General features: G+C 43.9%; 1 protein-coding gene across 1 annotated transcript in view; it reads left to right on the forward strand.

Annotated features, from left to right (window-relative positions):
- LOC126427207 (uncharacterized) overlaps nt 1-26211 on the forward strand; it is a 99993-nt gene that overhangs the window by 61798 nt on the left and 11984 nt on the right. The window contains exons 4-5 of the mRNA XM_050089439.1: nt 4690-4855; nt 18180-18206. Of these exons, the coding sequence (XP_049945396.1) occupies nt 4690-4855; nt 18180-18206 (193 nt within the window). The remainder of the gene's footprint in view (nt 1-4689; nt 4856-18179; nt 18207-26211) is intronic.

The following is a 26211-nucleotide window of genomic DNA, read 5'->3' on the forward strand; positions in this document are numbered from 1 at the left end:
AAGGGGGGGAAAGGAGAGTAAAAGCGAAGGGGGGGGGGGGGAACCGGGAAAGGAGCTGATGGAGGATGAGGACCCATAAGAGGGGTGGGGGGCAGACGCGACAGGGAGGGGGGTAGGCAGAGGAGGGGAATACAAAAGGACTGGGGGGGAGAAGGGAGGTAGGGAGAGGTGTAGTGGGGAGGAAACAGGACGGAAGGGGCCACTGGCGAGCTCATAGCGCCCCTTAAATGCACGTGAACAGGCAACCTTTCCCCTTTCCCACCAGAGGGAGACACCAAAGCTGCGACTGCCACAGCGGCGACACCGCCAGAAACGGAGGGCGACTGCTTCACACCACGCGCTGCGGCTCGCTCTTCAAAACAGCAACTTTTACCACGCCTCAAACTGTTATAAGCATCTCGCATTGAAGTCCGCGCAAAATTTCGAGCTTCTGTAAAAGATCGCCAATCTTGGGAATTTTGCGTGTGTTTAAGTTTGGCATGTTTGTTTCGTTGGTTCTGCAAAAGTGTTCTAACTCGTTTTGTGTACCAAGGAGGATCAGCTGCGTCGTTTGTTAATTTATTTGGAATAAATCTCTCAACTGCTGCCAATACTATTTCTTTGATTTCAAGCCACATCTGATCTACTCTTATTTTATTAATTAGGAATGAGTGGAGATTGTCTATCAGGAAGACGTCAAGTGAATTTTTATCTGCCTTTTTGAACAGGTAAATTTTTCGTTTATTTTTTGAGGATTTGGGGATTACAATATTCAGTCTCGTTACGACAACCCTGTGTTCACTAATCCTTGTATCGGTTTTGATGCTCGTTATTAACTCAGGATTATTTGTTGCTGAGAGGTCAAGTGTGTCTTCACAACCGTTTGCTATTCGCATGGGCTCATGAACTAATTGCTCGAAATAATTTTCATAGAATGCGTTTAGAACGATTTCGGATGATATTTTATGCATACCTCCGAAATTAAACATGTATTTTCGCCAACATATCGAGTGTAAATTAAAGTCACCACCAACTATAATCGTGTCGTGGTTGCAAAGATGGACCTCGCCATGGACGTCGGGAGTGAAGTTGCGCACAGTTTGAGTTGTAACACGACGTCCTGTGGCTGCACGAAGAGCATTACTCAACATGGTGGCGTTGCCGTCAGGGTTCCTCCGAGCCATAATCCGTAGGTAGCGGTCATCCACTGCAGTAGTTCAGTTCATAACTAAAAGTGCCATTGTGATTTCTCAGAATTTTTGCAAAATAAATAATAATTTTCGTTAGTTTCATGTTTTTCTTACACTAACTAGCACTACTCCAGTATCCAAGTATCCGACTAGCTACGTAAGAAATTTTCTAAATTTTTGTGTCATTTCCTTACAGCGGAGGACTCCAGAAGATATTTATTGCTAAAAGTTTTTCAGGCATTTCTCTTTAGGAGCGTCTGCTGACTTCTGTAGTGGTGTGGGGGTGTAAATTGCATCTTGCAGTAGCCACAGGGTAAAAGGTACATCTCAGATTAATCCGTTGCGCAGAATAACAGACTAGCGACCCCACGCACACAAGAGCCACAGTGACAAAAAGTCAGATGCCCCTTCCACAACAGATACCACACTGCTACGGCGTCACAAGGCACGCAGTCTTGATGTTGTCCTTGATTTGCAGAGAATGAGAATCCATATTTCATTGGAAATTACGTACAAGTTCTCATTCAAATGAACAAAAAATATGCAAAGTTTCGAAATTTTTTTGAGACAATGAAAAGACATACGTTCAACTATATTTTATATTTTCGATACAAAAAAGAAGAAAATGGAGCCCATAATCGAGGTCTGATCGAGAACCTACGAGTTTGAAGTAGAGTGTAGCCTCTAGAAGTTATCTCAAATCAAAAATGGATAACATCAGTAGATATTACACTAAATTTATGGGAGCTTGTGCCTAACTACAATGAAACAACGTTAAATTTAGCGATATAATGCTAAATCGAACTCTGTGTTGGATTTTTTTTTTACTCTTTATGGCTTTACAAAAAGTAGTTATTGCTTTTCGGGAGTCAAAGTTAGAAGCTAATAGGATGAACCGTTTTTATTTTATGCTGCGTGCAGTTTTGAAAAGTCGTTTCTCGAGGAAAACCATGACTAAAGTTTAGGGCGAACTTTTATATTAATTATTAGCAGAATTTGCGTAAAAACTATATGTCATCATACACTTTTGATGTCGCTGAACACAAATCTGAAGTTAGATTTTCAAAATTCAAAATGGATAATCCATTATGGCTGACCGAATATTATCTTTTGGCCAATTTTAATCAATATTTGATAAAAATAGTGTTTTCGTTACTTATGTTTAGTCTGCAATTCCAAGACCGTATATCAACATTCCTGACGCAAATATCTTTCAAAAATGCAACAAAAATCGATTTTTCGACCATTTTGAATGAGAACCTGGTCTTAAGACTGAATGATTTAACGGACGATGCGCAGTAGTGTTTGTAAGCCTTCGTCACACCAGGAACGAATGCATGCAGTCCTGTGGACACGGATACGTCTTCACGGAAGACTGAAGTATAGCCAGGACCTCCTCGAGAAACAGCCACCTGCTCTTTCTGATAGAACTGTTGATATTTTTTAAGGTATCGAGTACCCGATATATCGATATTTAAATGGCATCAACATATAGATATTCGATAAACAGACTGATAAAATATCAACCCGTCAGCTCATAAAAGTATCTGCTTCACATTGTAAATATACTGCCGGTTTTAGAGCTCCATATTTAAGTATCAATTTACACACACCAAAGAAAAGTTTTGTATCACCCCGGTTCCCAGAACTCCTGAAGACAGTCACTGATTATGGATACTGTACCACAGACACAGTCCCTTTGACTGTTCAGAGATGTCACAAAACCTGCCCAAAAATGTAAACAATCATGCACGAGCAGCGCCTATTAGACGGATGGGGTCCGACAGCCGATCAGTTCCGGTCATTCCACCAGGAAGGAGGTACACGGCTCGTGTTGTCTGTAGTTCAACCGTGCCTACATACCGCAGTTCGATCGCATCCACATTGTCTCTTTGTGCCAGGAAGGGCTCTCAACAAGGGAAGTGTCCAGGAGTCTCTGAGTGAACCAAAGAGATGTTGTTCGGACATGGAGGAGATACTCAACTTGAATAATTATCCTTTAGAATGTTGCTAGGTACGGTCTGGAATGTCGTGTGCGAAATGCAGTGAAGTGTACTGTTGTGGAGGAAATATGGGACTCGCAAGAACTGTAGCACACAATACTGTAAGCTGCGATGACTGCTGTCTGCGGTGCTCGCTGCTGACAAATAAGATAACTCTCGTTCTATCTGGATTGACCTTCGCCAATCAAACTCTCCCTACGCCTTGATGAAGGACTTCTATTCGCCCCTAGTCTAACTATTGGCGTGGTACACCGATCAAATAACCAGTCCACCGCGATGCCACTCAAAATTCGCTCGCAGGCGTTTAACTATAACTCTGTCCATTCACACCGCACAATAAGGGTGTCGGCCAATACAGTGGACAACGCTTAATTGCAAGGACTCAATATAGAGTAGCACTTCGATTCGCTCTCAACAGAGGTGCTCTCCCAGTGAAGTACTGAGGAGAGACTTGTTCCTCACTCTTTGAGTACATGTACGAGCACGCACGCTCTCGTTACGTGTTCTCGCTCCAAGAGCGACAACGGAACGGCGCCTCTCCACGGCAGACATGAAGGGGTATATCTTTCGGTCTCTTCCATTACTCCTTCAGCTCAAGGCGTCAGAAATATCGTCTGCCAATCAGCATTGCTCATCTAAAACGGGAGAATGACGTTTCGTTTACGGCGACCAATCCGGAAATCTGTAGTATCGGTGTTTGGCGTTTGCTGTCTCACTGCGAAAATCTCTGAAACTGCGTGCTATGTGTAAAGAATGCGTAGGCTGGGCGCTCCCATACAGTGTAGCGGAATTTGCTTTTAAGCCGAACACGGGGTCGTCCTTTCACTCGGGCAAACGCTGTCTGCTCTGCAGGCGGTCACCGGCCGACGTAGATGGGTTGGGACCGGCCTCCTGGCGTGCGGTTTCGCCTCTCTCGAACTAAAAGCTCCTGTGGCGTCGTGTCTGGAATCTAAGTGTGTACGCCAGCCTCGAGTATTTCAACCACGGTGAGCACTTGCGACTTATTAGTTATTTGCATATAATTTACATGAATTCATACAAGACTGACTTTATCTTATCGAGTTTGGGTTCGAATGAAGCGTCTTCATGTGCAGAATATGATTGTGAGGGCGGAATATGTGAGCAATGAAGGTCAGGAGACCATGACATCTTGACCTCTGTTTCTTAATTTCACTCGTGTTAGGCGAATGCCTTGAGATTTCGACTTTCCTGTTCCCATCTTTGTCATTCGCCACTGATTCCTGAGAAGTATCAGGATGTTCACTCATTGCTGTGTTAACTATTAGAGTGTGAATTTCAACTTCCTTTGTTATTTCCTTAACTTACATGTGCCAATATATGATGACCAAACTGCAATAAGCGTGTCTAAGTTATGAAAGGAGCAGAAAAAAAACAGGAAGAGACTGCTACATCTGATACTCAGTAAAGACCCTGACAAAGAATAATCCTACAAGTTGAAGTTTTGATTTAGTCACAAAACCTGTATTGTGTAATTACATCGCTACCTCTGTTGGCAGGGCACCTACTACATGCATCGGTACTGGACACGACCGATCACGCTAAAAAAGTTCGTCGCCTTACCTTACGGGAAGTATAAATTGTACATGAAGGGTCTGAAGGATGGAAAAAGACAAGTTTGTGTGCAGATGGTCATCGATATCTACGAAGTCGGATTTTTCCAAGGTAAGGATTTGATCTTTGAGTAACACATGATCACGAGTAATTGTTTCAGTAGAGTTATGAAATTCCACAACCGAGGGCTTCGCGGTCATTGAAGAGGTGGACGTAGCAGATAAAAGTCCTGTGGGTAGAAAAAGTTTCAGTCGTAATCATTTAGCCGAGAAGCGAAAAAGAGCTGGCTGCACACAGTGCCCTCCCGTCACTGCTACCGGCTAAAGCCAAGCCTGCCTCGCCGTTGTCTCCTGGGGAGAGAGAGTTTCCTCCTTGAAGTTCGATGTAATACACAGCAGTCAGCTGCACTTATGTGACTGGTGTACCTGATGATGTAAACAAATTTATGTTCGTACATTCCAAGCACATACAACATAGCGAAAAACTTCACGTAATGGCAATGGGAAACAAGTACAATTCTTCTGGATTGTTATAGAAAAAAGCGTAAAGAGCACGTGCAAATACACTAATTTGTTCTGAAGCGATATTGCAATTTTCTGTTGGTTAAACCATAGTTTCCAATGAAACTGTGAGCCGGACCGAGACTCGAACTCGGACCTTTGCCTCTGGTGGGCAAGAGCTCTACCAACTGAGCTACCCGAGCACAACTCATGCACCGTCCTCACAGCTTCAATTGTGCCAACATCTCGTCTCCTACCATCCAAATTTCACACACGTTCTCCTGCGAGCCGGCCGCTGTGGTCGAGCGGTTCTAGGCCCTTCAGTCCGAAACCACGCGGCTGCTACGGTCGCAGGTTCGAATCCTACCTCGGGCATGGATGTGTATGACGTCCTTAAGTTATTTAGGTTTATGTAGTTCTAAGTCTAGAGGACTGATGACCTCAGATGTTAAGTCCCATAGTGATTAAAGCCATTTGAACCATTTTCCTCCTGCGAACCTCGCAAAACTAGCACTCCTTAAGAAATTATATTGCGGAGACATGGCTTAGTCACAGCCTGGGGGATGTTTTCAGAAGGAAATTTTCACCCTGCAGAGGAGTCTTCTCTGATTAGAAACTTCCTGGCAGGTTATAAATGTGTATCAGGCCGAGACTCGAACTCTGGACTTTGGCCTTTCGTGCGCAAGTGCTCTACTGGCTAAGCTACCCAAGCACAGCTCACACCCCGTCGTCACAGCTTCAGTTTGGCCAGTATCTCGTCTCATACCTTCGAAAGTTCTATTGGAAACCATGCAGGAATAGCACTCCTGGAAGGAAGGTTAGCTGGCAGAGCACTTGCCCACTAAAGGCAAAGATCCCGAGTCTCGGTCTGGCATACAGTTTTAGTCTGCCAGGAAGACTCAGAGGAGCGCATATTCCACTGTAGAGTCAATACTTCATTCTGGAACCATCCACCTGTCTGTGACTAAGCCCTGTCTCTGCAATATCCTTTCTCCCAGGAGTGCTAACTCTGCAAGGTTTGCAGGAGAGCTCCTGTGAAGTTTGGAACCTAGGAGACGAGGTACTGGCAGAATTGAAGCTGTGAGGGCTGGTCGTAAATCGTGCTTGCTAGCTCGGATGGTAGAGGAATTGCCCGCGATAGGCAAAGGTCCCGAGCTCTAATCTCAGTCTGGCAACATAGTTTTAATCTGCCAGAAAGTTTCATACCAAGCGCAGAGCACTTGTTCGCATAAGGCAAAGGTCCTTTGTTCGAATCTCCGTTTGGTACACAGTTTTAATCTGTCAGGAAATTTCCTATCAGCACACACTCCGCTGCAGAGCGAAAATTTCGTTCATAGTTTCCGATGTTTCCCATGAACCACGGACTTGCCGTCGGTTTGGGTGGCTTGTCTGCCTTAGCGATACATAGCTGTACTGTGTGTACAACAACAATGGAGTGATGCCTGTCGAGAAGCCAGACAAACATATGGCTCCTGAAAAGGGGCGGCACCCTTTTCAGTCGTTGCAGGGGCATCAGTCTGGATGATTGACTCATCTGGCTAACCAAGACGGCATTGCTGTCCTGGTACTGCGAGCAGCCTAAAGCAAGTGGAAACTGCAGCTGTAATTTGCCATTTGGCATGTAGCTCTACTCTATGGTTAAATGGTGATAGCTTCTTGTTGGGTAAAAATTTCTGGGGATGAAAGAATCTCCCATTCGGATCTCCATGCAGGAACTACTCAGAAGGACGTCATCACCAAGGAAAACAAATCTGGCGTTCTACGGATAGGATTCTGGAATGTTAAATGCCTTAATTGGGCAGGTAGGTTAGTGGTTTTAAAAACGGATAGGTTGAAGTTCGATATATCGGGACTTAGCGAAGCTCGGTGTCAAGAGAAACAGGACTTCTGTCAGATGAATACAGGGTTATAAATACAAAGTCACAAAGGGATAATGCAGGAGTGGGTGTAATAATGAATAAGAAAATAGGAATGCAGATAACCCACGTGAAACAGCATAGTGAACGCATTAACGTAGCCAAGATATGCTCTAAATCCACACCTACAATAGTTGTACAAGTTTATATGCTAACTAGCTCTGTAGCTAATGGAGAGACGGAAGAAATGTATGATGAGATAAAAGAAATTATTCAGATAGTTAAAGGAAACGATAATTTAACTGTGATGGGAGACTGCAGTTTGTTAGTAGGAAAAGGAAGAAAAGCAAAAATTGAATATCGACTCACGGAAATAAATGAAAGAGCAAGCCGTCCGGTGGAATTTTGCACAGAGGATATCATTGCTAACAATGGAAATTTGTAGTAAGGTCTTATGGGACCATACTGCTGAGTACATCGGTCCCTAGGCCTACACACTTCTTAATCTAACTACAACTAACTTACGCTAAGGACAACACACACCCATGCCCGAGGGAGGACTCGAACCTCCGACGGGGGGAGCCGCGCGGACCGTGACAGGGCGCCCCAGACCGCTCGGCTACCGCGCGCGGCCATCGCTAACACCTTGTTTGAGAATCATAAAAGTAGCGCGTATACATGGAAGACTCCTGGAGACACTGGAAGGTTTCAGATTCATTACATAATGGCAAGAAAGGGATTTCAGAACCAGATTTTGAACTGTAAGACGTTTACAGGGTTAGATTGGACTCTGACCACAATTTATTGGTAGTCAACTGTAAATTAAACCTGAAGAAACTGCAAAAAGGTAGGAATTTAAGGAGACGGAACATGGATAAGTTAAAAAAACTAGAGGTTGCTGATAGTTTTAGAGGAAGCATTACGCAGCGATTGAGTAGAGCAAGGAAAAGGAATATACGAGGTGCATTCAAGTTCTAAGGCCTTCGATTTTTTTTCTAATTAACTACTCACCTGAAATCGATGAAACTGGCGTTACTTCTCGACGTAATCGCCCTGCAGACGTACACATTTTTCACAACGCTGACGCCATGATTCCATGGCAGCGACGAAGGCTTCTTTAGGAGTCTGTTTTGACCACTGGAAAATCGCTGAGGCAATAGCAGCACGGCTGGTGAATGTGCGGCCACGGAGAGTGTCTTTCATTGTTGGAAAAAGCCAAAAGTCACTAGGAGCCAGGTCAGGTGAGTAGGGAGCATGAGGAATCACTTCAAAGTTGTTATCACGAAGAAACTGTTGCGTAACGTTAGCTCGATGTGCGGGTGCGTTGTCTTGGTGAAATAGCACACGTGCAGCCCTTCCCGGACGTTTTTGTTGCAGTGCAGGAAGGAATTTGTTCTTCAAAACATTTTCGTAGGATGCACCTGTTACCATAGGGCCCTTTGGAACGCAATGGGTAAGGATTACGCCCTCGCTGTCCCAGAACATGGACACCATCATTTTTTCAGCACTGGCAGTTACGCGAAATTTTTTTGCTGGCGGTGAATCTGTGTGCTTCCATTGAGCTGACTGGCGCTTTGTTTCTGGATTGAAAAATGGCATCCACGTCTCATCCATTGTCACAACCGACGAAAAGAAAGTCCCATTCGTGCTGTCGTTGCGTGTCAACATTGCTTGGCAACAAGCCACACGGGCAGCCGTGTGGTCGTCCGTCAGCATTCGTGGCACCCACCTGGATGACACTTTTCGCATTGTCAGGTCATCATGCAGGATTGTGTGCACAGAACCCACAGAAATGCCAACTCTGGAGGCGATCTGTTCAACAGTAATTCAGCGATTCCCCAAAACAATTCTCTCCACTTTCTCGATCATGTCGTCAGACCAGCTTGTGCGAGCCCGAGGTTGTTTCGGTTTGTTGTCACACGATGTTCTGCCTTCATTAAACTGTCGCACCCACGAACACACTTTCGACACATCCATAACTCCATCACCACATGTCTCCTTCAACTGTCGATGAATTTCAATTGGTTTCACACCACGCAAATTCAGAAAACGAATGATTGCACGCTGTTCAAGTAAGGAAAACGTCGCCATTTTAAGTATTTAAAACAGTTCTCATTCTCGCCGCTGGCGGTAAAATTCCATCTGCCGTATGGTGCTGCCATCTCTGGGACATATTGACAATGAACACGGCCTCATTTTAAAACAATGCGCATGTTTCTATCTCTTTCCAGTCCGGAGAAAAAAAATCGTAGGCCTTAAGCTATAAGAGATGAAATAGCGAAGGCAGCAGAGTATCAAATAGGTCGAAAGACAAGGCATAGTAGAGATATTGAATTCAATTGATGAAAGAAGAAAATATAAAAATGCAGTAAATAAAGCAAGCGAATGGGAATAAAAACGTCTCTCAAAATGAGTTTGACAGGAATGGCTAGAGGACAAATGTAGGATTGTGTCACTAGGGGAAAAATTGATTCCACCTACAGTAAATTTAAAAATACTTCTTGAGAAAAGGGAAGCAACTGTATGAATATGAAGAGCTCAGATTTAAAACCAGTCCTAAGCAAGGAAGGGAAAGCTGAAAGGTAAATGAAGTATATAGAGGGTCTGTAAAGGGAGATGAACGGAGATATTATAGCCATGAAATTCACAACCCAGGATATAGCAAGGAAAATCGTCGTGTCAGTGTTTTGGGACAGGAAAAGAGTTCTGTGCATTGATTTTTTGCTAATAGGTGGGACAATAAATGCTGGAAGATGTTGTGGGATCTTGAAGAAACTTAGCAGAGCCATACAAAACAGACGTGCTGAGAACGAGAGTTTGTTCCCTCCATGAGAACCCGCGTCCGCACACCGCTCAAAAATGGCTCTGAGCACTATGGGACTTAACATCTGAGGTCATCAGTCCCCTACAACTTAGAACTACTTAAAGCTAACTAACCTAAGGACATCACACACATCCATGCCCGAGGCAGGATTCGAACCTGCGACCGTAGCGGTCGCGCGGTTCCGGACTGAAGTGCCTAGAACCGCTCGGCCACAGTGGACGGCCAATAAATTGAAGAAACACCTTATTGGAAAACACTTTTCCGACAACGACGATGTGAAAATCGAAGTGAAGAACTGACTGAAAAAGGCGTTGGGAGACGTCTATGACACAGGAATCAAAAAACTCGTCCTACGAATGACAAAATGTATAGAGATAAATGGTGATCGCGTGAAAAAATTATGCAACACCTGTACTACAATGCATCTAAATTTTGTTATGACAAATTAAATTTTTTGCACCTCAAAAAATTTTTGTAACATTAGTTTGCGAATTAGCCTCGTACAGATGCTTCACTAACGTAATACTGCCCATAAACTTCTTTCAGTAGGAAATAAAATGATGGATACTACGGAATCATTTCATGACACGCTGTAACATGCCCATGTACGCAAGATAGTACGATTTGTTTGATCTTACAGCAAGTCACGTAAGGGATACTTTTGCTTCCAGGGTCTGTAGTAGGAACACTGAAATTCTTCTGTGATGTGGCCTTTCCACACAGCGTGTGGATTTCGACAACGATCGCCCATTAGCGAGCGACGGAGGTGGTTTGTTGCTGAGGTAGCAGACTGCTTCGGCAGTGCAGAGAGTACGGGGAAGGCACTTATTGTACATGTGATGACGTTACACAATACCAAAGAAATAATTTATTAATGTTTCCAGTGAAAGACCTGTCAGGTAATTATTAAGAGTTTTTCGTGCCAAAGTGGCTTCAGGTCACAGTTATGCTGGTGGTAAAAGGAGGATTCTACATTGACGAGGGGTCCTCACAGATTCGGAATTTGTGCACACATGTAGCAGATGGAGTTCAGTGCACGCACACAAATTTTCTAAGACAGTACGACAAAGAACCCTGAAATATGACCTTTCACAATTAGCAGATCTCCAAGTGCAGTTAAAAACAATTTTCATTATTTCGACGAATTCGTCGGTTTCTCAGCACGTTAGTACGTTCGATGGTCCGAATCTCGCTAGTAATATAAATACAGGGTGACACAGAATAACGGGAAAGTTTGAAATGTGTAGTGGCAGCCATGCGCACGTGGCAGCACTGCGGGTTCGTGACAGACAGCAAGTAAACAGTTCGCCATTTCCCTAATCATGCGTCAGTGGAACGGACAATAGCATGCGGTAGCCATAAAAATGTTTCATAAAAACAATGATTGTTTGCTAGCGGCACAGAGGGAGTTTCGAAGTTTTTGTAATTTAGGATGTCATGATGTCGTTCCGTCGAAAGACGCGATAAAATGTTGGATTAATAACTTTGAAGACACTGGATCTGCCCTCAAAAAGAAACCAACAGGACGACCAAGAAGTGTGCGTTCTCCAGCGAACACTGATGTTGAACGCGAGTCTGTCTTACGGAGACCACGGCGTCAATTCGTAAGCAAGAAGCAGCGATTGGAGTGTCCCGGGAGAGTGTTCGCAGAATCCTTCATCTTGATTTAAAATTTCATCCGTGCAAACTACAGATGGTGCAACAATTTAAGGACCACGATTTCCGATTACACCTAGGATGTCAACAAATGATAACAAAAATAAACAATGACGATGAATTTGTAAAAAAGGTTGTGGACGTCAGATGAGGCACAAGTAATGTGAACAAACGGAACTACCGCTACTGGGAAAACACAAATCCTAATGACGTTCATGAGCGCCCTTCACACGCTACTAAAGTGACAGCATGGCGTGGTGTTTCATCACGTGGGATTATCGGACCGTATTGTCTCGCAAATGAGCAACGAAACACAATAACTGCCAACGCCGATCGGTTCGCGGAGATGTTACGAACTTTCGTTACACCTGCATTAAACAACTTTGCAAACGTTCAAGAAGCCTGGTTTCAACGTGACGGAGCGACATCACACACTACACGGCAATCAGTGGCATACGTGCGAGAATTGTTTGGCTACCGTGTGATCTCACGATTCGTTAACATACCCGGGCCTCCTAGATCGCCAGATCTATCCGTTTGTGACTTTTCTCGTGCAGCAAAGTCTACACGACTCGACCAAGAACCCTGGACGAGATAAAACAGAGAATTTGGGATGCAATCCACAATATGCCAGCTGAGATTTTGCAGGTTTCACGAATGTATTCGAACAGGAGGACGCCATCTAAAGGTCGTAATTTTAGAAAAATGATAAATGCCATCAATGTTTCCTAAATGGCAAAGTTGGGAGGTTTCAGTTACGATGAATGCAATTTATTTCCTTCTCCACTTCTAGTTTTATTGGATTGTGGAAATGTTCCCGTTTTCCTGCGTCACCCTGTATCTTTCAATTTTTAAAATAACTTATATATTTATTAACAAAGTGTAATCTCAATTGACAGATATGGAACTATAGTGTTTAGTAAGAATAACATCTTGGTTATTCGTTGCTGCTGACAGTAAATTGAAATATGGCATACGAAGCCGATACATCAGATAGATAATGAGAAAGTATCATTTTCACAGACTCACTAGTGTTATTGAAATACGTAATTTTTTCATTGAATAAAATACGTTTTGGCATATTCCTAAGAAGTTTAAATTCATTTTCAGACATCTAGTAACCGTCAATAAAAGGATGCTACTTTTATTTTAAAAATATTATTCAAAACTTCTTGCTTAACGTTCGCATTTGTTGATAAATATTACATTTAAAAAAGTATGCTACTAGCTAGATTCCACTCTCGTGTTCATGATTGAAAATCCGACTATGCTACAAGCTGAGTTAGTCAAATGCTGTTTGGGTAACAACACTCGGAAGTCTTGTCACCTTCAAAGCCAATTTTGTGTTGTTTGTTTGACAACTGCGTGGTGGCACCTGAGCAAATTTACGTCCAGACACTGAACTTGAAGCCCTGTGAGTACGAAAGGAGTCGCAGAGGGCAGAGCGCTGTGTAGTGTCGCGTTGTGAGCGTCTCCGTGCAGAGTGAGTGAGTGCTGCAGGCAGCTCGAGGGCTTCAGTGGGAAGAGAGGTGGGCACATGTCGTGCAAACTGCTTATGTCTCTGCGTCAGAATTGGTAACGTGAACATCCAAACGAATAAACCATAGTGCCCTTAGTTGTATTTTTTTCCCGTGTGGCTACACGGAGTATTCAGTGTACATAACTGAAGCAGAGTCGGGGCAGCAACTTTCATGCCTCATAAGGCGTGCACTGAGAAGAGTGGCTGTCATTTTGAACTGTCAATATTAGCCTGGCCTGCTAAAGTAAATAAGACAAAACTAAGTATTCGTTGCTGAGCGTTAGTTCTAGATCGCACAGTGCTAATTTTGGCACTCTCTACCATCTGATGTTTTTGAGCATAAAGGCCTTCAACAACATCTTCAACCTATATGAGTGGTGTCTTTTCTTCCCGACATGTCCGAAAGAAGAGGCACCACTTACACAGATATACAGCGATAAGCCGAAACATTACGACCACTGTCCACCGCGTCGCTGGACGCCGCCTGCTGGCGCTGCGGGCCCGTCACGCAGTGACGAAAGTGCGTGAGTGGAGCAGCCACGGATGGCGGAGATACGGGCTGCACATGGCGAAATCCACCGAGATAAGCGACTTCGACAAATGGCAGATTATTATTACGCAGAACCTGTGAACGAGTATCTCTAAAACGGCGGAGACGGTCGAATGTTCACGTGCTACTGTCGTCAGCATCTGCGGGAAGGGGTTCGACTGTGAAACTACTATTAGGCGCTGAATGGCTAGACGTCCACTATTCTTCACAGGACTTTGGTCTCGGAGGCTTCTCTGCTATGTGAACTGGCACGGATGGTGATCTGTGGCACCTCTGCCGAAAGAGCACAGTGCTGGTGCAGCACGAGTGTTCCGGAGCACACCTCTCATCGTGCATTGCTCAACACGGAGCTCCGCAGCACACCACCCCCACGTGTTCACATGTTGAGGCAACGACATCGTTAGTTACGATTGCAGTGGGCACAGGACCATCGGGATACGACCGTCGATCAATGGAAAAGTGTCGGCTCTTCGGGTGAACCACATTTTTGCTGCACTAGGTCGATGGTCGACATCGAGGTGAACGGCGGTTTCAAACGTGCAGCGACCCACTGACACTGGCTGGTGGGAGCAGTGTTATGGTGTGGGAGACATTCTCCTGCACTTGCGTGGCACCTGTGGTAGTAATCGGAGACACATTGACAGTTGCATACTGCCTGCATCCCTTCATGGTTCAAATGGCTCTGAGCACTATGGGACTTCCGAGGTCATCAGTCCCCTAGAACTTAGAACCACTTAAACCTAACTAACCTAAGGACATCACACACATCCATGCCCGAGGCAGGATTCGAACCTGCGACCGTAGCGGTCAGGCGGTTCACGACTGTAGCGCCTAGAACTGCTCGGCCACACCGGGCGGCCATCCCTTCATGCTCGACGTCTTCTCCGACGGCGATGTCATCTTTCAGCAGTATAATGGTCCGTGTATCGGAGCGAGAACCGTGCTACAGTGGTTTGAGGAGCAATATAGTGAACTCACGGTGATGTCTCGGCGACCAAATGCGTCTGATGTAAATCCTACGGTAGCCATCTGAGTCGCTATCTGGTGCCATCACTGCGTAAGCAAATCAGCGGCCCGTTATTTACGCGAATTACATGAGCTGTGCCGACAAACCGTCGGGGCCACGCGGGGTAGCCGTGCGGTCTCAGGCGCCTTGCCACGGTTCGCATGGCTGCCCGAATCGGAGGTTCGAGTCCTCCCTTGGGCATGGGTGTGTGTGTGTTGTCTTTAGCATAAATTAGTTTTAGATAGATTAAGTAGTGTGTAAGCCTACGGACCGATGACCTCAGCAGTTTGGTCCCATAGCAACTTACCACAAATTTCCAAATTTCCAAAACGTCGGAACCCTGTTACTCGAAATCAGTGCGGTATTTCGTTCAAAAGACGGACAAACAGGCTATGAAGCACGAGGTCATAACCTTTTGGATCAGCAGTGTATATCCGCCGTCAGGGCTAACATCATCATTCAGTGCAGAGCACTCTTCACCCGCCCTTGCAAGGGACTGTGTGCGATGCGGTGAGCGAAAAGAGGGAAGAGGGCTAGGGGACGCAACTTTGGCTGTGTGCGGCGAATGATGGTTCAAATGGCTCTGAGCACCATGGGACTTAACATCTGAGGTCATCAGTCCCCTAGACTTAGAACTACTTAAACCTAACTAACCTAAGGCCATCACACACATCCCTGCCCGAGGCAGGATTCGAAGCTGCGTCCGTAGCAGCAGCGCGGTTCCGGACTGAAGCCCCTAGAACCGCTCGGTCAACATGGCCGGCTGTGCGGCGAACAGGAATATGGATGTAGCACGGGTAGCACACTTGTGTAGCCTGCGCAGTTGAGTCTAACTGCTATATCAAGGTAGCGTACTTAGTTTATGCATCTTCCTGCTTAAACGGAAGACCCGGTTTAGAACCCCAGCGTTGATAGAAATTTTCATTTGTCACCTATGAATTTTTTCGTTGCTCGAATGCGGCAGAGGTCAGGATTTCTTCTTCCTCAACATTTCCTCTGTAACGAATATATAATATGTGTATTGAGTGCCACTGTTTGTATGGGTGCTCAGAAAGTAACTGTGTGGTTACTATGTACACTATGTTGGGAATGACATCCACGAGTGACTATACAAGGCTCAACCCGCCTAATTTTATTGGGAATCCCTTTCTGTCCATCTGATTATGGTATGCTTCTCGTGTATGAAGTTGTTTCAATATTTAAATCTCGAATGAAGCAGTGCCGTTTGCGGTACACTACATGCTATTCCCCAAAGAAAAAAGTCTGTTGGCGAAAACTCCGAGGAGCGAGGCTGCCATAGGTTCTTTGAGATGAAAATTTCGCCAAAAAACTCTTCCATAAGACGCATAGTGTAAGCTGTGTTAGCAGTAGCATCATCTTGTTGAAACACTGAGTAGTTGGTTTCGTCTTCCCTCAGATGGGCGATACAATCCTGGATCATTAAACAAAAACGTTTACTGTTCACGGTTTCGTGAAACAATAAACATCAGACGATAAGCCGTATAATATCGCTAACCAGGTCCTATTATAAAACTGCATCTTCCACAAGAGTAGTGAAACCTTACTTAGCTTCCGAGAGCTAGTATTCAGTATGACAACAGCACTCTATTATCTGATGGCAACTGACAGTAGAAAGGATTCTAAGTCTCGTAGGTTTTAGTCTTCGACACCTGTAGCAGGTGCCTACGAATATCTGCCCCTAAATTTCAACCTCTATATTTTTAAAAGTTATTATTTTTGCTCCTTCTCACAATGGAATTTACAGAACGCAGATTTCTCCAGGCTGCCCATCCAGTGACCACGCAAGGCGTCCCACATCTGTCCCGCGCTGCAGCTGCTTCCCAGTGTGTACCTGGCTGCATTCTGTCCCTTTCAGCGAAAAAAAGTTTTGTGAACCACTTGCTATTCTCGCCGTGCAGTTCTCGACTTCCCACAGCCAGCCAGCAGACCCAGCTTACACAGAAACGTTACACACATCAGTCACAGCATAGACTTGCAATAATGAAGAACTTATTAGATTCCCAATCGCTGACATTTGTTTCAGTTACATGTACACTTTCATTTATCGCTCGAAAATTGAATCGAATTTGTAGTCTAATTTGATGAATGGGTTATTAATTAGATTACAGAGCAGTTATGGGAGACACTGTTCCATAACACTGCCCCTAAATGTATTGGCAATATACATGCCATTTGGGTATACTGAGCGCATCCAAAATAGGGCAGCACACGCTAGTCTGGGCTTTTTGAATTTCTCGCTGTCATAAGTAGGCTTCTTAAATTTCGCATCATTTTAAAATTTGGAGAAGTGAGGTAGTTCCATCATCTTGGATATTTCAGTAGTTGCCCTGTCTTGGATTTTTTAATTTCCTGCCTTGCCATCTTCGATTCCACTATCTTGGAATGCTATGTCATATACAAATAAGGGCAGCAAACACTGTGACAGGTTTTGTCCCAGAGTGCTCGTTGCATCTCTGCTCAAGAATCTATCTTATTCTGAATGCAAAACTTTACTTTATTCGCAGTTAGTGTAAAGTGTACCTTATTTATCTTTACATCATTAAATAGTTAATATCTTTAGTAATTAGCCTTGGCATAATTTCATTTTTTTAATTGTATCTAGGGAAAATTTTCCTAACGTACTTCAAAATATTATTTGTTGAATAAGTAACAACCTTTTGCCTTCCTAAGCCACTGACAGATGACAACTATGCCTCACAAACACAGATAAAATTATTTGTGACTTATGGCTAAATATCATTATAAATGAAACATAAACTTGTTTCTGTGTGTGTTGCTGCAGTCCGAACAGATGAAAATAGAACAGAATTTACAATTTTAGCCTATTATATAAATGAAACTTAATTTAAGAGAGGGGTAAAAGGAAATTAAGTTTGATCGTTTAAAACTAAGGTATCATCTTGTCTCACATATTTTTCTAAATCTCACAGATTTTTTAAATGATATCTTCCAATATTTAGGGTTACTTTGGATGAGTCTGAAGATCTTATATGAATGAAATTCAAGATATGCCTTGTGACAGCTGAACTCAAAAGAAATAAAACTAAGACAGATTTCACTGTAATCTCCTATAAACTTCAAAGGCATTGAAAGTCAATAACTAGTTCCGACTGGGCAAAACAGGCAAAGGAACACGCCAGAGTGCTATAGAAAGCTGTTTTGATTGTTCGCATAGGCACTGCGCTGAGTGTGTTTTATTGATATAATTTTGTTTTCATTTTATTTGTTGCCATGCAGATTCCTAGGACTGATAAATATTACGCAATGAGAACATCGTTAATTGAAATTTGTCTGAAATTAAGTTTTTAAACCATCAGTAGAAAGTTTTCTTCTTTGCTTCATGATTTAGATATGTGTCTATTGTATACAAGCGACTGCCATTGCTGAAGAAACTTAGAACTATACTATTCTCCTGCACTTATCTCATTTACTTTTGTACATTTATATTTATGAAAAACAGACTCTGTTGACTTTATATATTTACTCTACTTTTCTTTCTGCAGCTCTGGGATTCAAGCCACCTGTAGGAGGTATGTATCGTCCACATAACCAAACTTTTTGTTATTGTTGCGAATATGTTCTCAGTTGTGCAACAGTGTCTTTACAGCATTATTTATTATGTGAGATGTTATATCAAAATCCAGTTTCAATGAGCATGCCATGTAATCAACTGGCATCAAATGGTTCAAATGGCTCTGAGCACTATGGGACTTAACGTCTGAGGTCATGAGTCCCCTAGGACTTAGAACTACTTAAACCTAACTAACCTAAGGATATCACACACATCCATGCCTGAGGCAGGATTCGAATCTGCGGCTGTAGCAGTCGCTCGGTTCCGGACTGAAGCGCCTAGAACCGCTCAGCCACCGCGGCCGGCTCAACTGACTTCAAAAGTTTTTATGTATGTCTACTGAATCATTATTTCAGAATGTCTTGGTCCATCGTTTTGTCCTTCTACCTGAGATCTCATTCCAGAACAGTACTCACCCAGTACGCTGGACATGATGATTGTACAAGAATTATGCTGTAATAAATAATACAAAAGAACTGTTAACATCATGACAATTGCTATTCTTATAAAATTCTCGTTACAAAATGGACAGAATTACCATAGACTCTGAAAAGAAGCAAGAGGTTGGCAATTATTAAATTAAATCTTTAATGCTTGTTCTAATTTTTTATTAGAAAATAGTCACAGATGCGACTGTTGGGGTGAATGTTAGTTTGATACTCTTTGAAAGGAGATGAAAAGAGACATTTCTCCCTTCTATGGAAGAGTTGTTGGATTCCTTGATAGAGTAATCCCCCACCCCACTGTGTCCCAGCATTGCCAGCTATTGAACCCAGCAAGGTGGTGCTGTGGTTAGCACACTGGACTCGCATTCGGGAGGACGACGATTCAATCCCGCGCCCGGCCATCCTGATTTAGGTTTGCCGTGATTTCCCTAAATCACTCCAGGCAAATCCCTGGATGGTTTCTTTGAAAGGGTACAGCCGACTTCCTTCCCTAATCCGATGAGACCGATGACTTCGCTGTCTGGTCTCTTCCACCAAACAATCCAACCCAGCTATTGATATTACTTTCTACATAAGACGCAGTTGGGAATTCGCAGGCAACATTTTACGTAAGGCTTTTCTGTGACAGTTGCTAGTCTCTATTGAAACTCCAAGTTTCCAGTACACAGTCACAATATGTTTTACAATATTTCCACTCTGTGTGGGCCGCCCACTTAGAGGTGCCGTGTGCCGAATTATGCAGCCCCTCCCACTGGAGTTTCGAGTCCTCCCTCAGCCATGGGTATGTGTGTTGTTATTAACATAGTTTAAGTAGTGTGTAAGTCTAGGGACCTCACCAGTTTGGTCCCATAGGAATTCACACACATACAGACAGACGCGCACACACACACACACACACACACACACACACACACACACACACACACACACACATAGCGAAAGAGAGAGAGAGAGAGAGGAGAGAGAGAGAGAGAGGAGAGAGAGAGAGAGAGAGCGAGAGAGAGGGAGAAAGAGACACTATGATGTATTAAATCATGATTTGTAAAGCAGTCAACTAAAAGAGGAATGGTACAATGAAAGATTTTAAATGGAGCAGCAGGAACTGCAGCTGACTAAAGGTTGGACTGGTAAGGGATGTGACACCGCTCTGAAACCCCTTCAACCTAACAGCTTAGAGTGTAATCTGGTCAGTTCAACGAATTTCAGAAATGGCTGGAACTTTCTACGGAGAAAACGCCACCCACAAAGAGCAACGTCCAGTACGGTGACAAGTGATAAGCCACTCACCTTCCCATTCACGCCTGACCTTCTGGCTCAACGGTGAGTTCACAGGTTCCAAGGGAATGATGCTTTCCTCAACTGCCACTCCCTACAGGCCTCCTTCACCTCTATATCTACCTGTTGGTTTCCAGCCCAGGTACCTGGCAGAACACCACCACCTATCCACAATGTGGCCGCAAGAGAAATGCAGTTCGTATATTTTACGAAACATTTTCACCTACATGCCTGTAGAGCACTAAGGGTATTGGATCAGTTTAGAAACATGTTTCCTTTGTATCATCTCATACGACACAGAGCCTTCCAAATATCCTATAGCTCAGCATGACGGATTGTGAAAGCATCTGGTAGGCAGACTCTGAGGACACAATCAGAGAAAACCATTGAGCACCCAAGGGATCCTCTCTGTCTAGATACATTTCAATAAACAAACTTAAAATTCATGTGCTCATGTAAGACGTTAGCAAATATACCTAAATAATTACGATCTTTAAAATCAGTCAAATTTAAAATAAGTAATGGCTTCTAAACATAATATGGTGGTGAATTACTCCACCTGTGTTGTAAGGCTTAGTATTCGCCACAACCACTTTTAAAATACAGCTCTTTGTTCGGTTCCCAAATGGTCCCACTGCTCACAGACGATTATCGAAAAGCCACTCTGTGAGTGGGAGAGAATCAGTATGGTATGCTGGCAATTAGATTTTACAAGACATTTTGTAAGCTTGTTGCACAGTGAGTAGCTTCTTTGTTTTATTTTTATTTACAACGTGATCCATTACAATATTTGTAATATTCCATGTATGTATTGTGTGTGTGTGTGTGTGTGTGTGTGTGTGTGTAGTGTGATCTTTGTTTTGTATGATGATGACAGGGGAAAGGAGAGGGTGAAAGCCAGTGCTGGCACATGGCCTGCTCCTCATGAATGACACAAAGGGGGCCACCAGGCTAAACATCCCCATCCAGCAGACAAACCACCATCAACAGTGTTGCATGCCCCCACTTCGTGAGACACTGCAGACAGCTTTGGTATTCAAACGAGAACACTGGCGTAGAGCGTGGTGACCAGGAGCTTTACACCACCACCTCTCCTCCCCTCGCCACCCAAATACTGGCAGTAAAAACTTTTTCCGCCACCAGAATCCAAACTGCCTTACCACCAGGTCAAGCGCCACTGCACAGGATTGCATTAGCGGCCTCAGCCGTGGAGATGGGTTACGGCGAGCAGCTGTCGTCAGATTAGAAGTGGTGGCTGGCGAGCTTCGGTGAAGAGGCTCTAAATGCACCTGTTGCCAGTGTAATGCCCACCCACTGGACTTCCAAATATGATGGTCTAGAAGGTCTGATCATCAATCCACCATGAAGCTGGGACCAGACAAACGCTCTTTAAAACCGGATCAGGCCTGCTCGATCTTCTTCCCAAACTCTGTGTGCTGCACGCTTTAAAATTTCCAGGGCTTTGATGGATCGAGAGCAACAGTTCCTCAGATGTGGCAGGCACTTGAACGCCTGATGAAAATGGATGCCCATATACCTCACCGACGCCTTCAAATTTAAAAAGATGTCCCTCAGTTTCAGTTCTGGAAGACGGAAAGGATGTTAACAAGCAACACATGCAGTTTATTTTCTGACAATTACTTGAATCCAGGTCTGTGTGCCCATCTTAGCAATCATCTGCAGTTGGTGCGTACTTGCTGCAATTGTGAAAGATGTATTGAAAACTGAAAAACTCTCCGCAACTAAAGCGCCCGAACAGTCCGTTGACGTATTGTTAGTTATAGCCATCAGAAACCACGTCACAGTTGAAACATCTCCTTGAGGGATATAGTTTTCTTCCATAAAAGTATTCGATAAATACTAACTAGATACCTAAACTAATGTGGAGAGAAGAAACATGTAAGAACATGAAGACGTTCCTGTACGTGTTTTCTGTATAAACATGGGACAACCTGTAGCACTGTCCGATAGCAGAAGACAACGAAACACAACTTCAGTACAGGTTTTATGATGGACTTTGACTGCAAATGTCAATGGAAATTCAAATATATTCAGTAGTCAACGCTCTCTTTCCTGTCATTTGAATATCAGACACACTTTCTATTGGCAGAAGTAAGCAAGAATGCCAGTTAAAAAGGCCAATTATCTTCTAAATCGCCATTTTTTTCCGTTGATCAATGTCCCTACAGGTTTTACAGTGGCCACAACGGTGTTCCCCCTCCTGTGCCAACTTTTCGCCCCAGAGCAGCAGTTGCGCCCTCCGTCCACAATTGCTCTTTCCGTATATTCCAATCTCTGTCTTGCCCTACGATTTTCATACTCTGTAACTCCTTCAAGCATCATAAAAGTTATTCCTTGATTCTTAACACATGAGCCATCATCACGCCTCTTCTTTTTGTAAATGTTTTCCATATAATCTTCTCCGCTCCCCATTCCGTATCTTATCAGTCCTCCTAATTTTCAACATCCTTCCATAGCACCACGCCCAAAACGCTTTGACTCTCTTCTTTCTGGGATTTCCTCGTCTGACATTGGGTTCCACACAAAGCTGCAGTCCATACACACATTTTCAGAAACATCTTTCCCAAAACAAGGAAAATTTTTTTGATAACAATAGACTTTCTCACAAACCACGTTTCTTCCGCACCTCGCTATTTTCGCCTTTCTTCGATTTACTCTCAGTCGATTTTCTGTGCTCTGTAGACTGTTCATTCTATTCAGTATGTTCTGCAAATACTCATTGCTCTCACTGACATGAACAATGTCATCTGCGAATCTTATCCCTGATAATCTTTCACTCTGTGGTTTAACCCCACTCCTGGACCGACCTGTCACTGCTTCTGCGATGTACACGTTGAACAAAATGTTCAAATGTTTGTGAATTCCCAAGGGACCAAACTGCTGAGGTCTGGGGTCCCTAGACTTACACACTACTTAGACTAACTTATGCTGAGGACAACACACACACCCATGCCCTAGGGAGGACTCGAACCTCCGGCAGGAGGAGCCGCGCAATCCGTGACACAGCGCCTCAAACCACGCGGCCACTCCGCGCGGCCACATTGAACAGTAAGAACGAAAGAGTTGATCTCTGTCTTATACCTTTCTTAATACGAGCACTTCGTCATTTGTCTTCAGTACTAATTGTTACTTCTCGATACTTATACATATGTATATTTCACGTCTTTCCGTAATGCTCACTGTTATTTTCTCAGAATTTCGATAATCCTTCACCATTCCCTAACGTTTCTGCTAGGTCTGCAAATCCCATAAAGGAGCCTTAATTTTTCTTAAGTGTTGCTTCTTCAGAACTGCCTTTACCTTTTCTAAAGCAAAACCATCGGTCACGTCCACAACTATTTTTGCATCCTATACTATTTGTTTCTGAAACTTGCATTCTTGAGCTACTGTACTGATTGTGCAATAAGTCTCGCATTTATTTCCCTTTACTACCTTTGGAATTGTACCGATGATATTTTCAAAAGTCTCCACCACAACATGAAAAGTCGTTTTGTTGCGTTTAATCCCAGCGCATTTAGGAATTGCAAAACTTGAGTATGTATGTCTTTTACCTTATTCAAGCGCAAGTCCTCCATAGCTGTGTCAGACTCTGGCTGTAATAATGAACCCCTTATTGACGTCTGTTTCTTCTTCCAGCTCGTCACTGACAGCTCCTTTCCCTCCTAAAGCCATTAAACACCGTCTTTCCACATATCCTGTCTCTCCTCTGCGTTTAACATCGTAACTCTTTCTGCACTATTAATGTTGACACTTCTGCATTTAATTCAACGCATGTGGTTTTGATTTTTTTGTATGCTGAATTTATCTTTTCCGACGCTCATTTCTTTTTCGATTTATTCACAATTTTGGTGCAGCTTTCTTGTCATGGTTTCCCTGTGCTTAGTTCCTAAGTACATATTGCTTTATTCCTGTCTTTTCCCGAGTATTTTCCTACTTCTTTGATTCGAATATCAGTTTAAATATTTCTTCAGATGGTTCAAATGGCTCTGAGCACTACGGGACTTAACTTCTGAGCTCATCAGTCCCCTAGAACTTAGAACTACTTAAACCTAACTAACCTAAGGACATCACACGCATCAATGCTCGTGGCAGGATTCGAACCTGCGACCGTAGCGGTCGCGCGGTTCCAGACTGTAGCGCCTAGAACCGCTCGGCCACTTCGGCCGACAATATTTGTTCCATTACAGAAAGTTTTTTCTCAGTTATTCTACTCGTACCTACACTGATCAGCCAGAACATAATGGCCTACTATCGATATAAATCCATCCAGGCGATAGCGGCATCAGCCGGCGAGATATGCCTGCTGAACAGACACACGTACGGTGCATGTGGTATCAATGAGTGTGCTGTCTGTGTGTAGAATTGTGAAGGCTCGCGTTCTGTCTGAGTTTGACCGAGGGCAGACTGCGATGGTGCGGAGGTTAGGTACGAGCATTTCAAAAACTGCAAGGAGAGCTGTGGTGAATGTCTTCAACGCCAAGGACAAACCACGTCCAGACGTCGTAGGGTTGGGCGGCCACCTCCCATTACAGATGTCGGATGTAGTAGGCTGGGCGGACTGGCAAAACAGGACAGGCTGCCAACTGTGGTGGAACTAACACGGGACTTTAATGCTGGACAGGGCACAAGTCTGTGTGAACTCACAGTGCACTGAACACTCCTAACGATGGGCCTCCGCAGCCGGCGACCCATGCTTGTGCTAATATGAACAGCACGACACTGACGACTTCGCCTGGAATGTTCAGCACTGGGCAGTGCAACAGTGGCAGAGTCTTGCATGGCTGTATGAATCCCGATACCTTCTTCATCCCAATAGCAGGGCGCGAATCTGTCGCCTTCCAGCGGAACAGCCCCTTGACACCTGTACGGCGGTACGGAGACAAGTTGGCGGCGGCTCCATTATGCTCTGGAAACCATTCACACAGGCATTCGTGGGTTCAATGGAGCTCGTGCAAGGCACCGTGACGGCCAAGGTGTATCGTACACTGGATGGCACAACACATACACTCCTTTAGAACGAACATGTTTCCCGACGGCAGTGGCATTTTTCAATAAGGTAATGCCCCATCTCACAAGGCCAGGACTGTGACGGAGTGGTTCGAGGAACACACTTCCAGCTTCTTTGTGACCCCTTCCCCTTTAACTGAACTACCTACTGTGATATTCATTACAGCACGTCCACCCATTTTCAGATTCTCCTCTTTATTGCCACCTTTAATTTTCTTGACAGTTCTCTTTATATTCATCCTATTGTTTAGCCTCATTTCATTGTGGTCTTAGTCTATATCTGCCCCTGATTAAATCTTACAATCCATTATCTCATTTCGGAATCTCAGCTTATCAGTAACGTCATCGAGCTGACTCCACTCCAGGCCGCGCCTAAGCATACTTCCTGCTTTTATGATTTGTGAGCGGTGTATTCGCTACCACTATCCGATGTTTATCACAAAACTCTAGTATTGTCTCTCCTCTCCCCTTCATACCACCGAGCCCAAATTTTGCGATAACACCGTCTTATGTTCCTTCCCCTACCGCAGCATTCGATCTTCCCCTGTTTACTAGTTTAACATCTCCCTTAGATACTGAGTTGCCTATCCGGTGCCGTCATACATTTTCTCTACCTCTTCATCTTTTGCTTGTGAAATCCACATGTGTAAATGAAATACTGTTGACGGCACTGGTTTGATATTCTTTCATCATCTTCTTTAACTCAGGCAGTAACTTTATAGCCTGTTCTACCTTCGCAGATGCCAGCTTCCCCTTGGTATTCCTGTATCTCTGTCCTACAGCATAAAGTATATTACATGTCGAACTATTCTTTCTGCTTTATTCTTTCAATGTGCTTTTTCATTTTATCGTCGCATTTTCCATTCTTTCATTGGTGCAAAATGTATTTAATTCTGTCCCCATTTGAGAACTGTTTATTTGTTCTCTCAGAGTACATCTGCATCTACGTGATTACTGTGCTATTCACAATTAAGTGCCTGGCAGAGGGTTCAATGAGTACATCCTTTCACTATCTGAAAAATTTCGTTTCAGCTGATTGTATCCTCCTTTGGCGTTTCTTAGTTACTTTCCAAGTCTCACGTCCACATGTGAGGATAGATGTTGCCATTACTTCGTAGAATTTGGTTTTATATCTTTCTTGCTATCATTGGGTAATGTTACCTGTATAGTGCCAAGTATCATTTCAAACTTACTTAGCTTATTGGATATAACGTT

This window comes from Schistocerca serialis, chromosome 11, assembly GCF_023864345.2.
Source record: "Schistocerca serialis cubense isolate TAMUIC-IGC-003099 chromosome 11, iqSchSeri2.2, whole genome shotgun sequence".
In the NCBI taxonomy this organism is placed as follows: Eukaryota; Metazoa; Arthropoda; class Insecta; order Orthoptera; family Acrididae; genus Schistocerca; species Schistocerca serialis.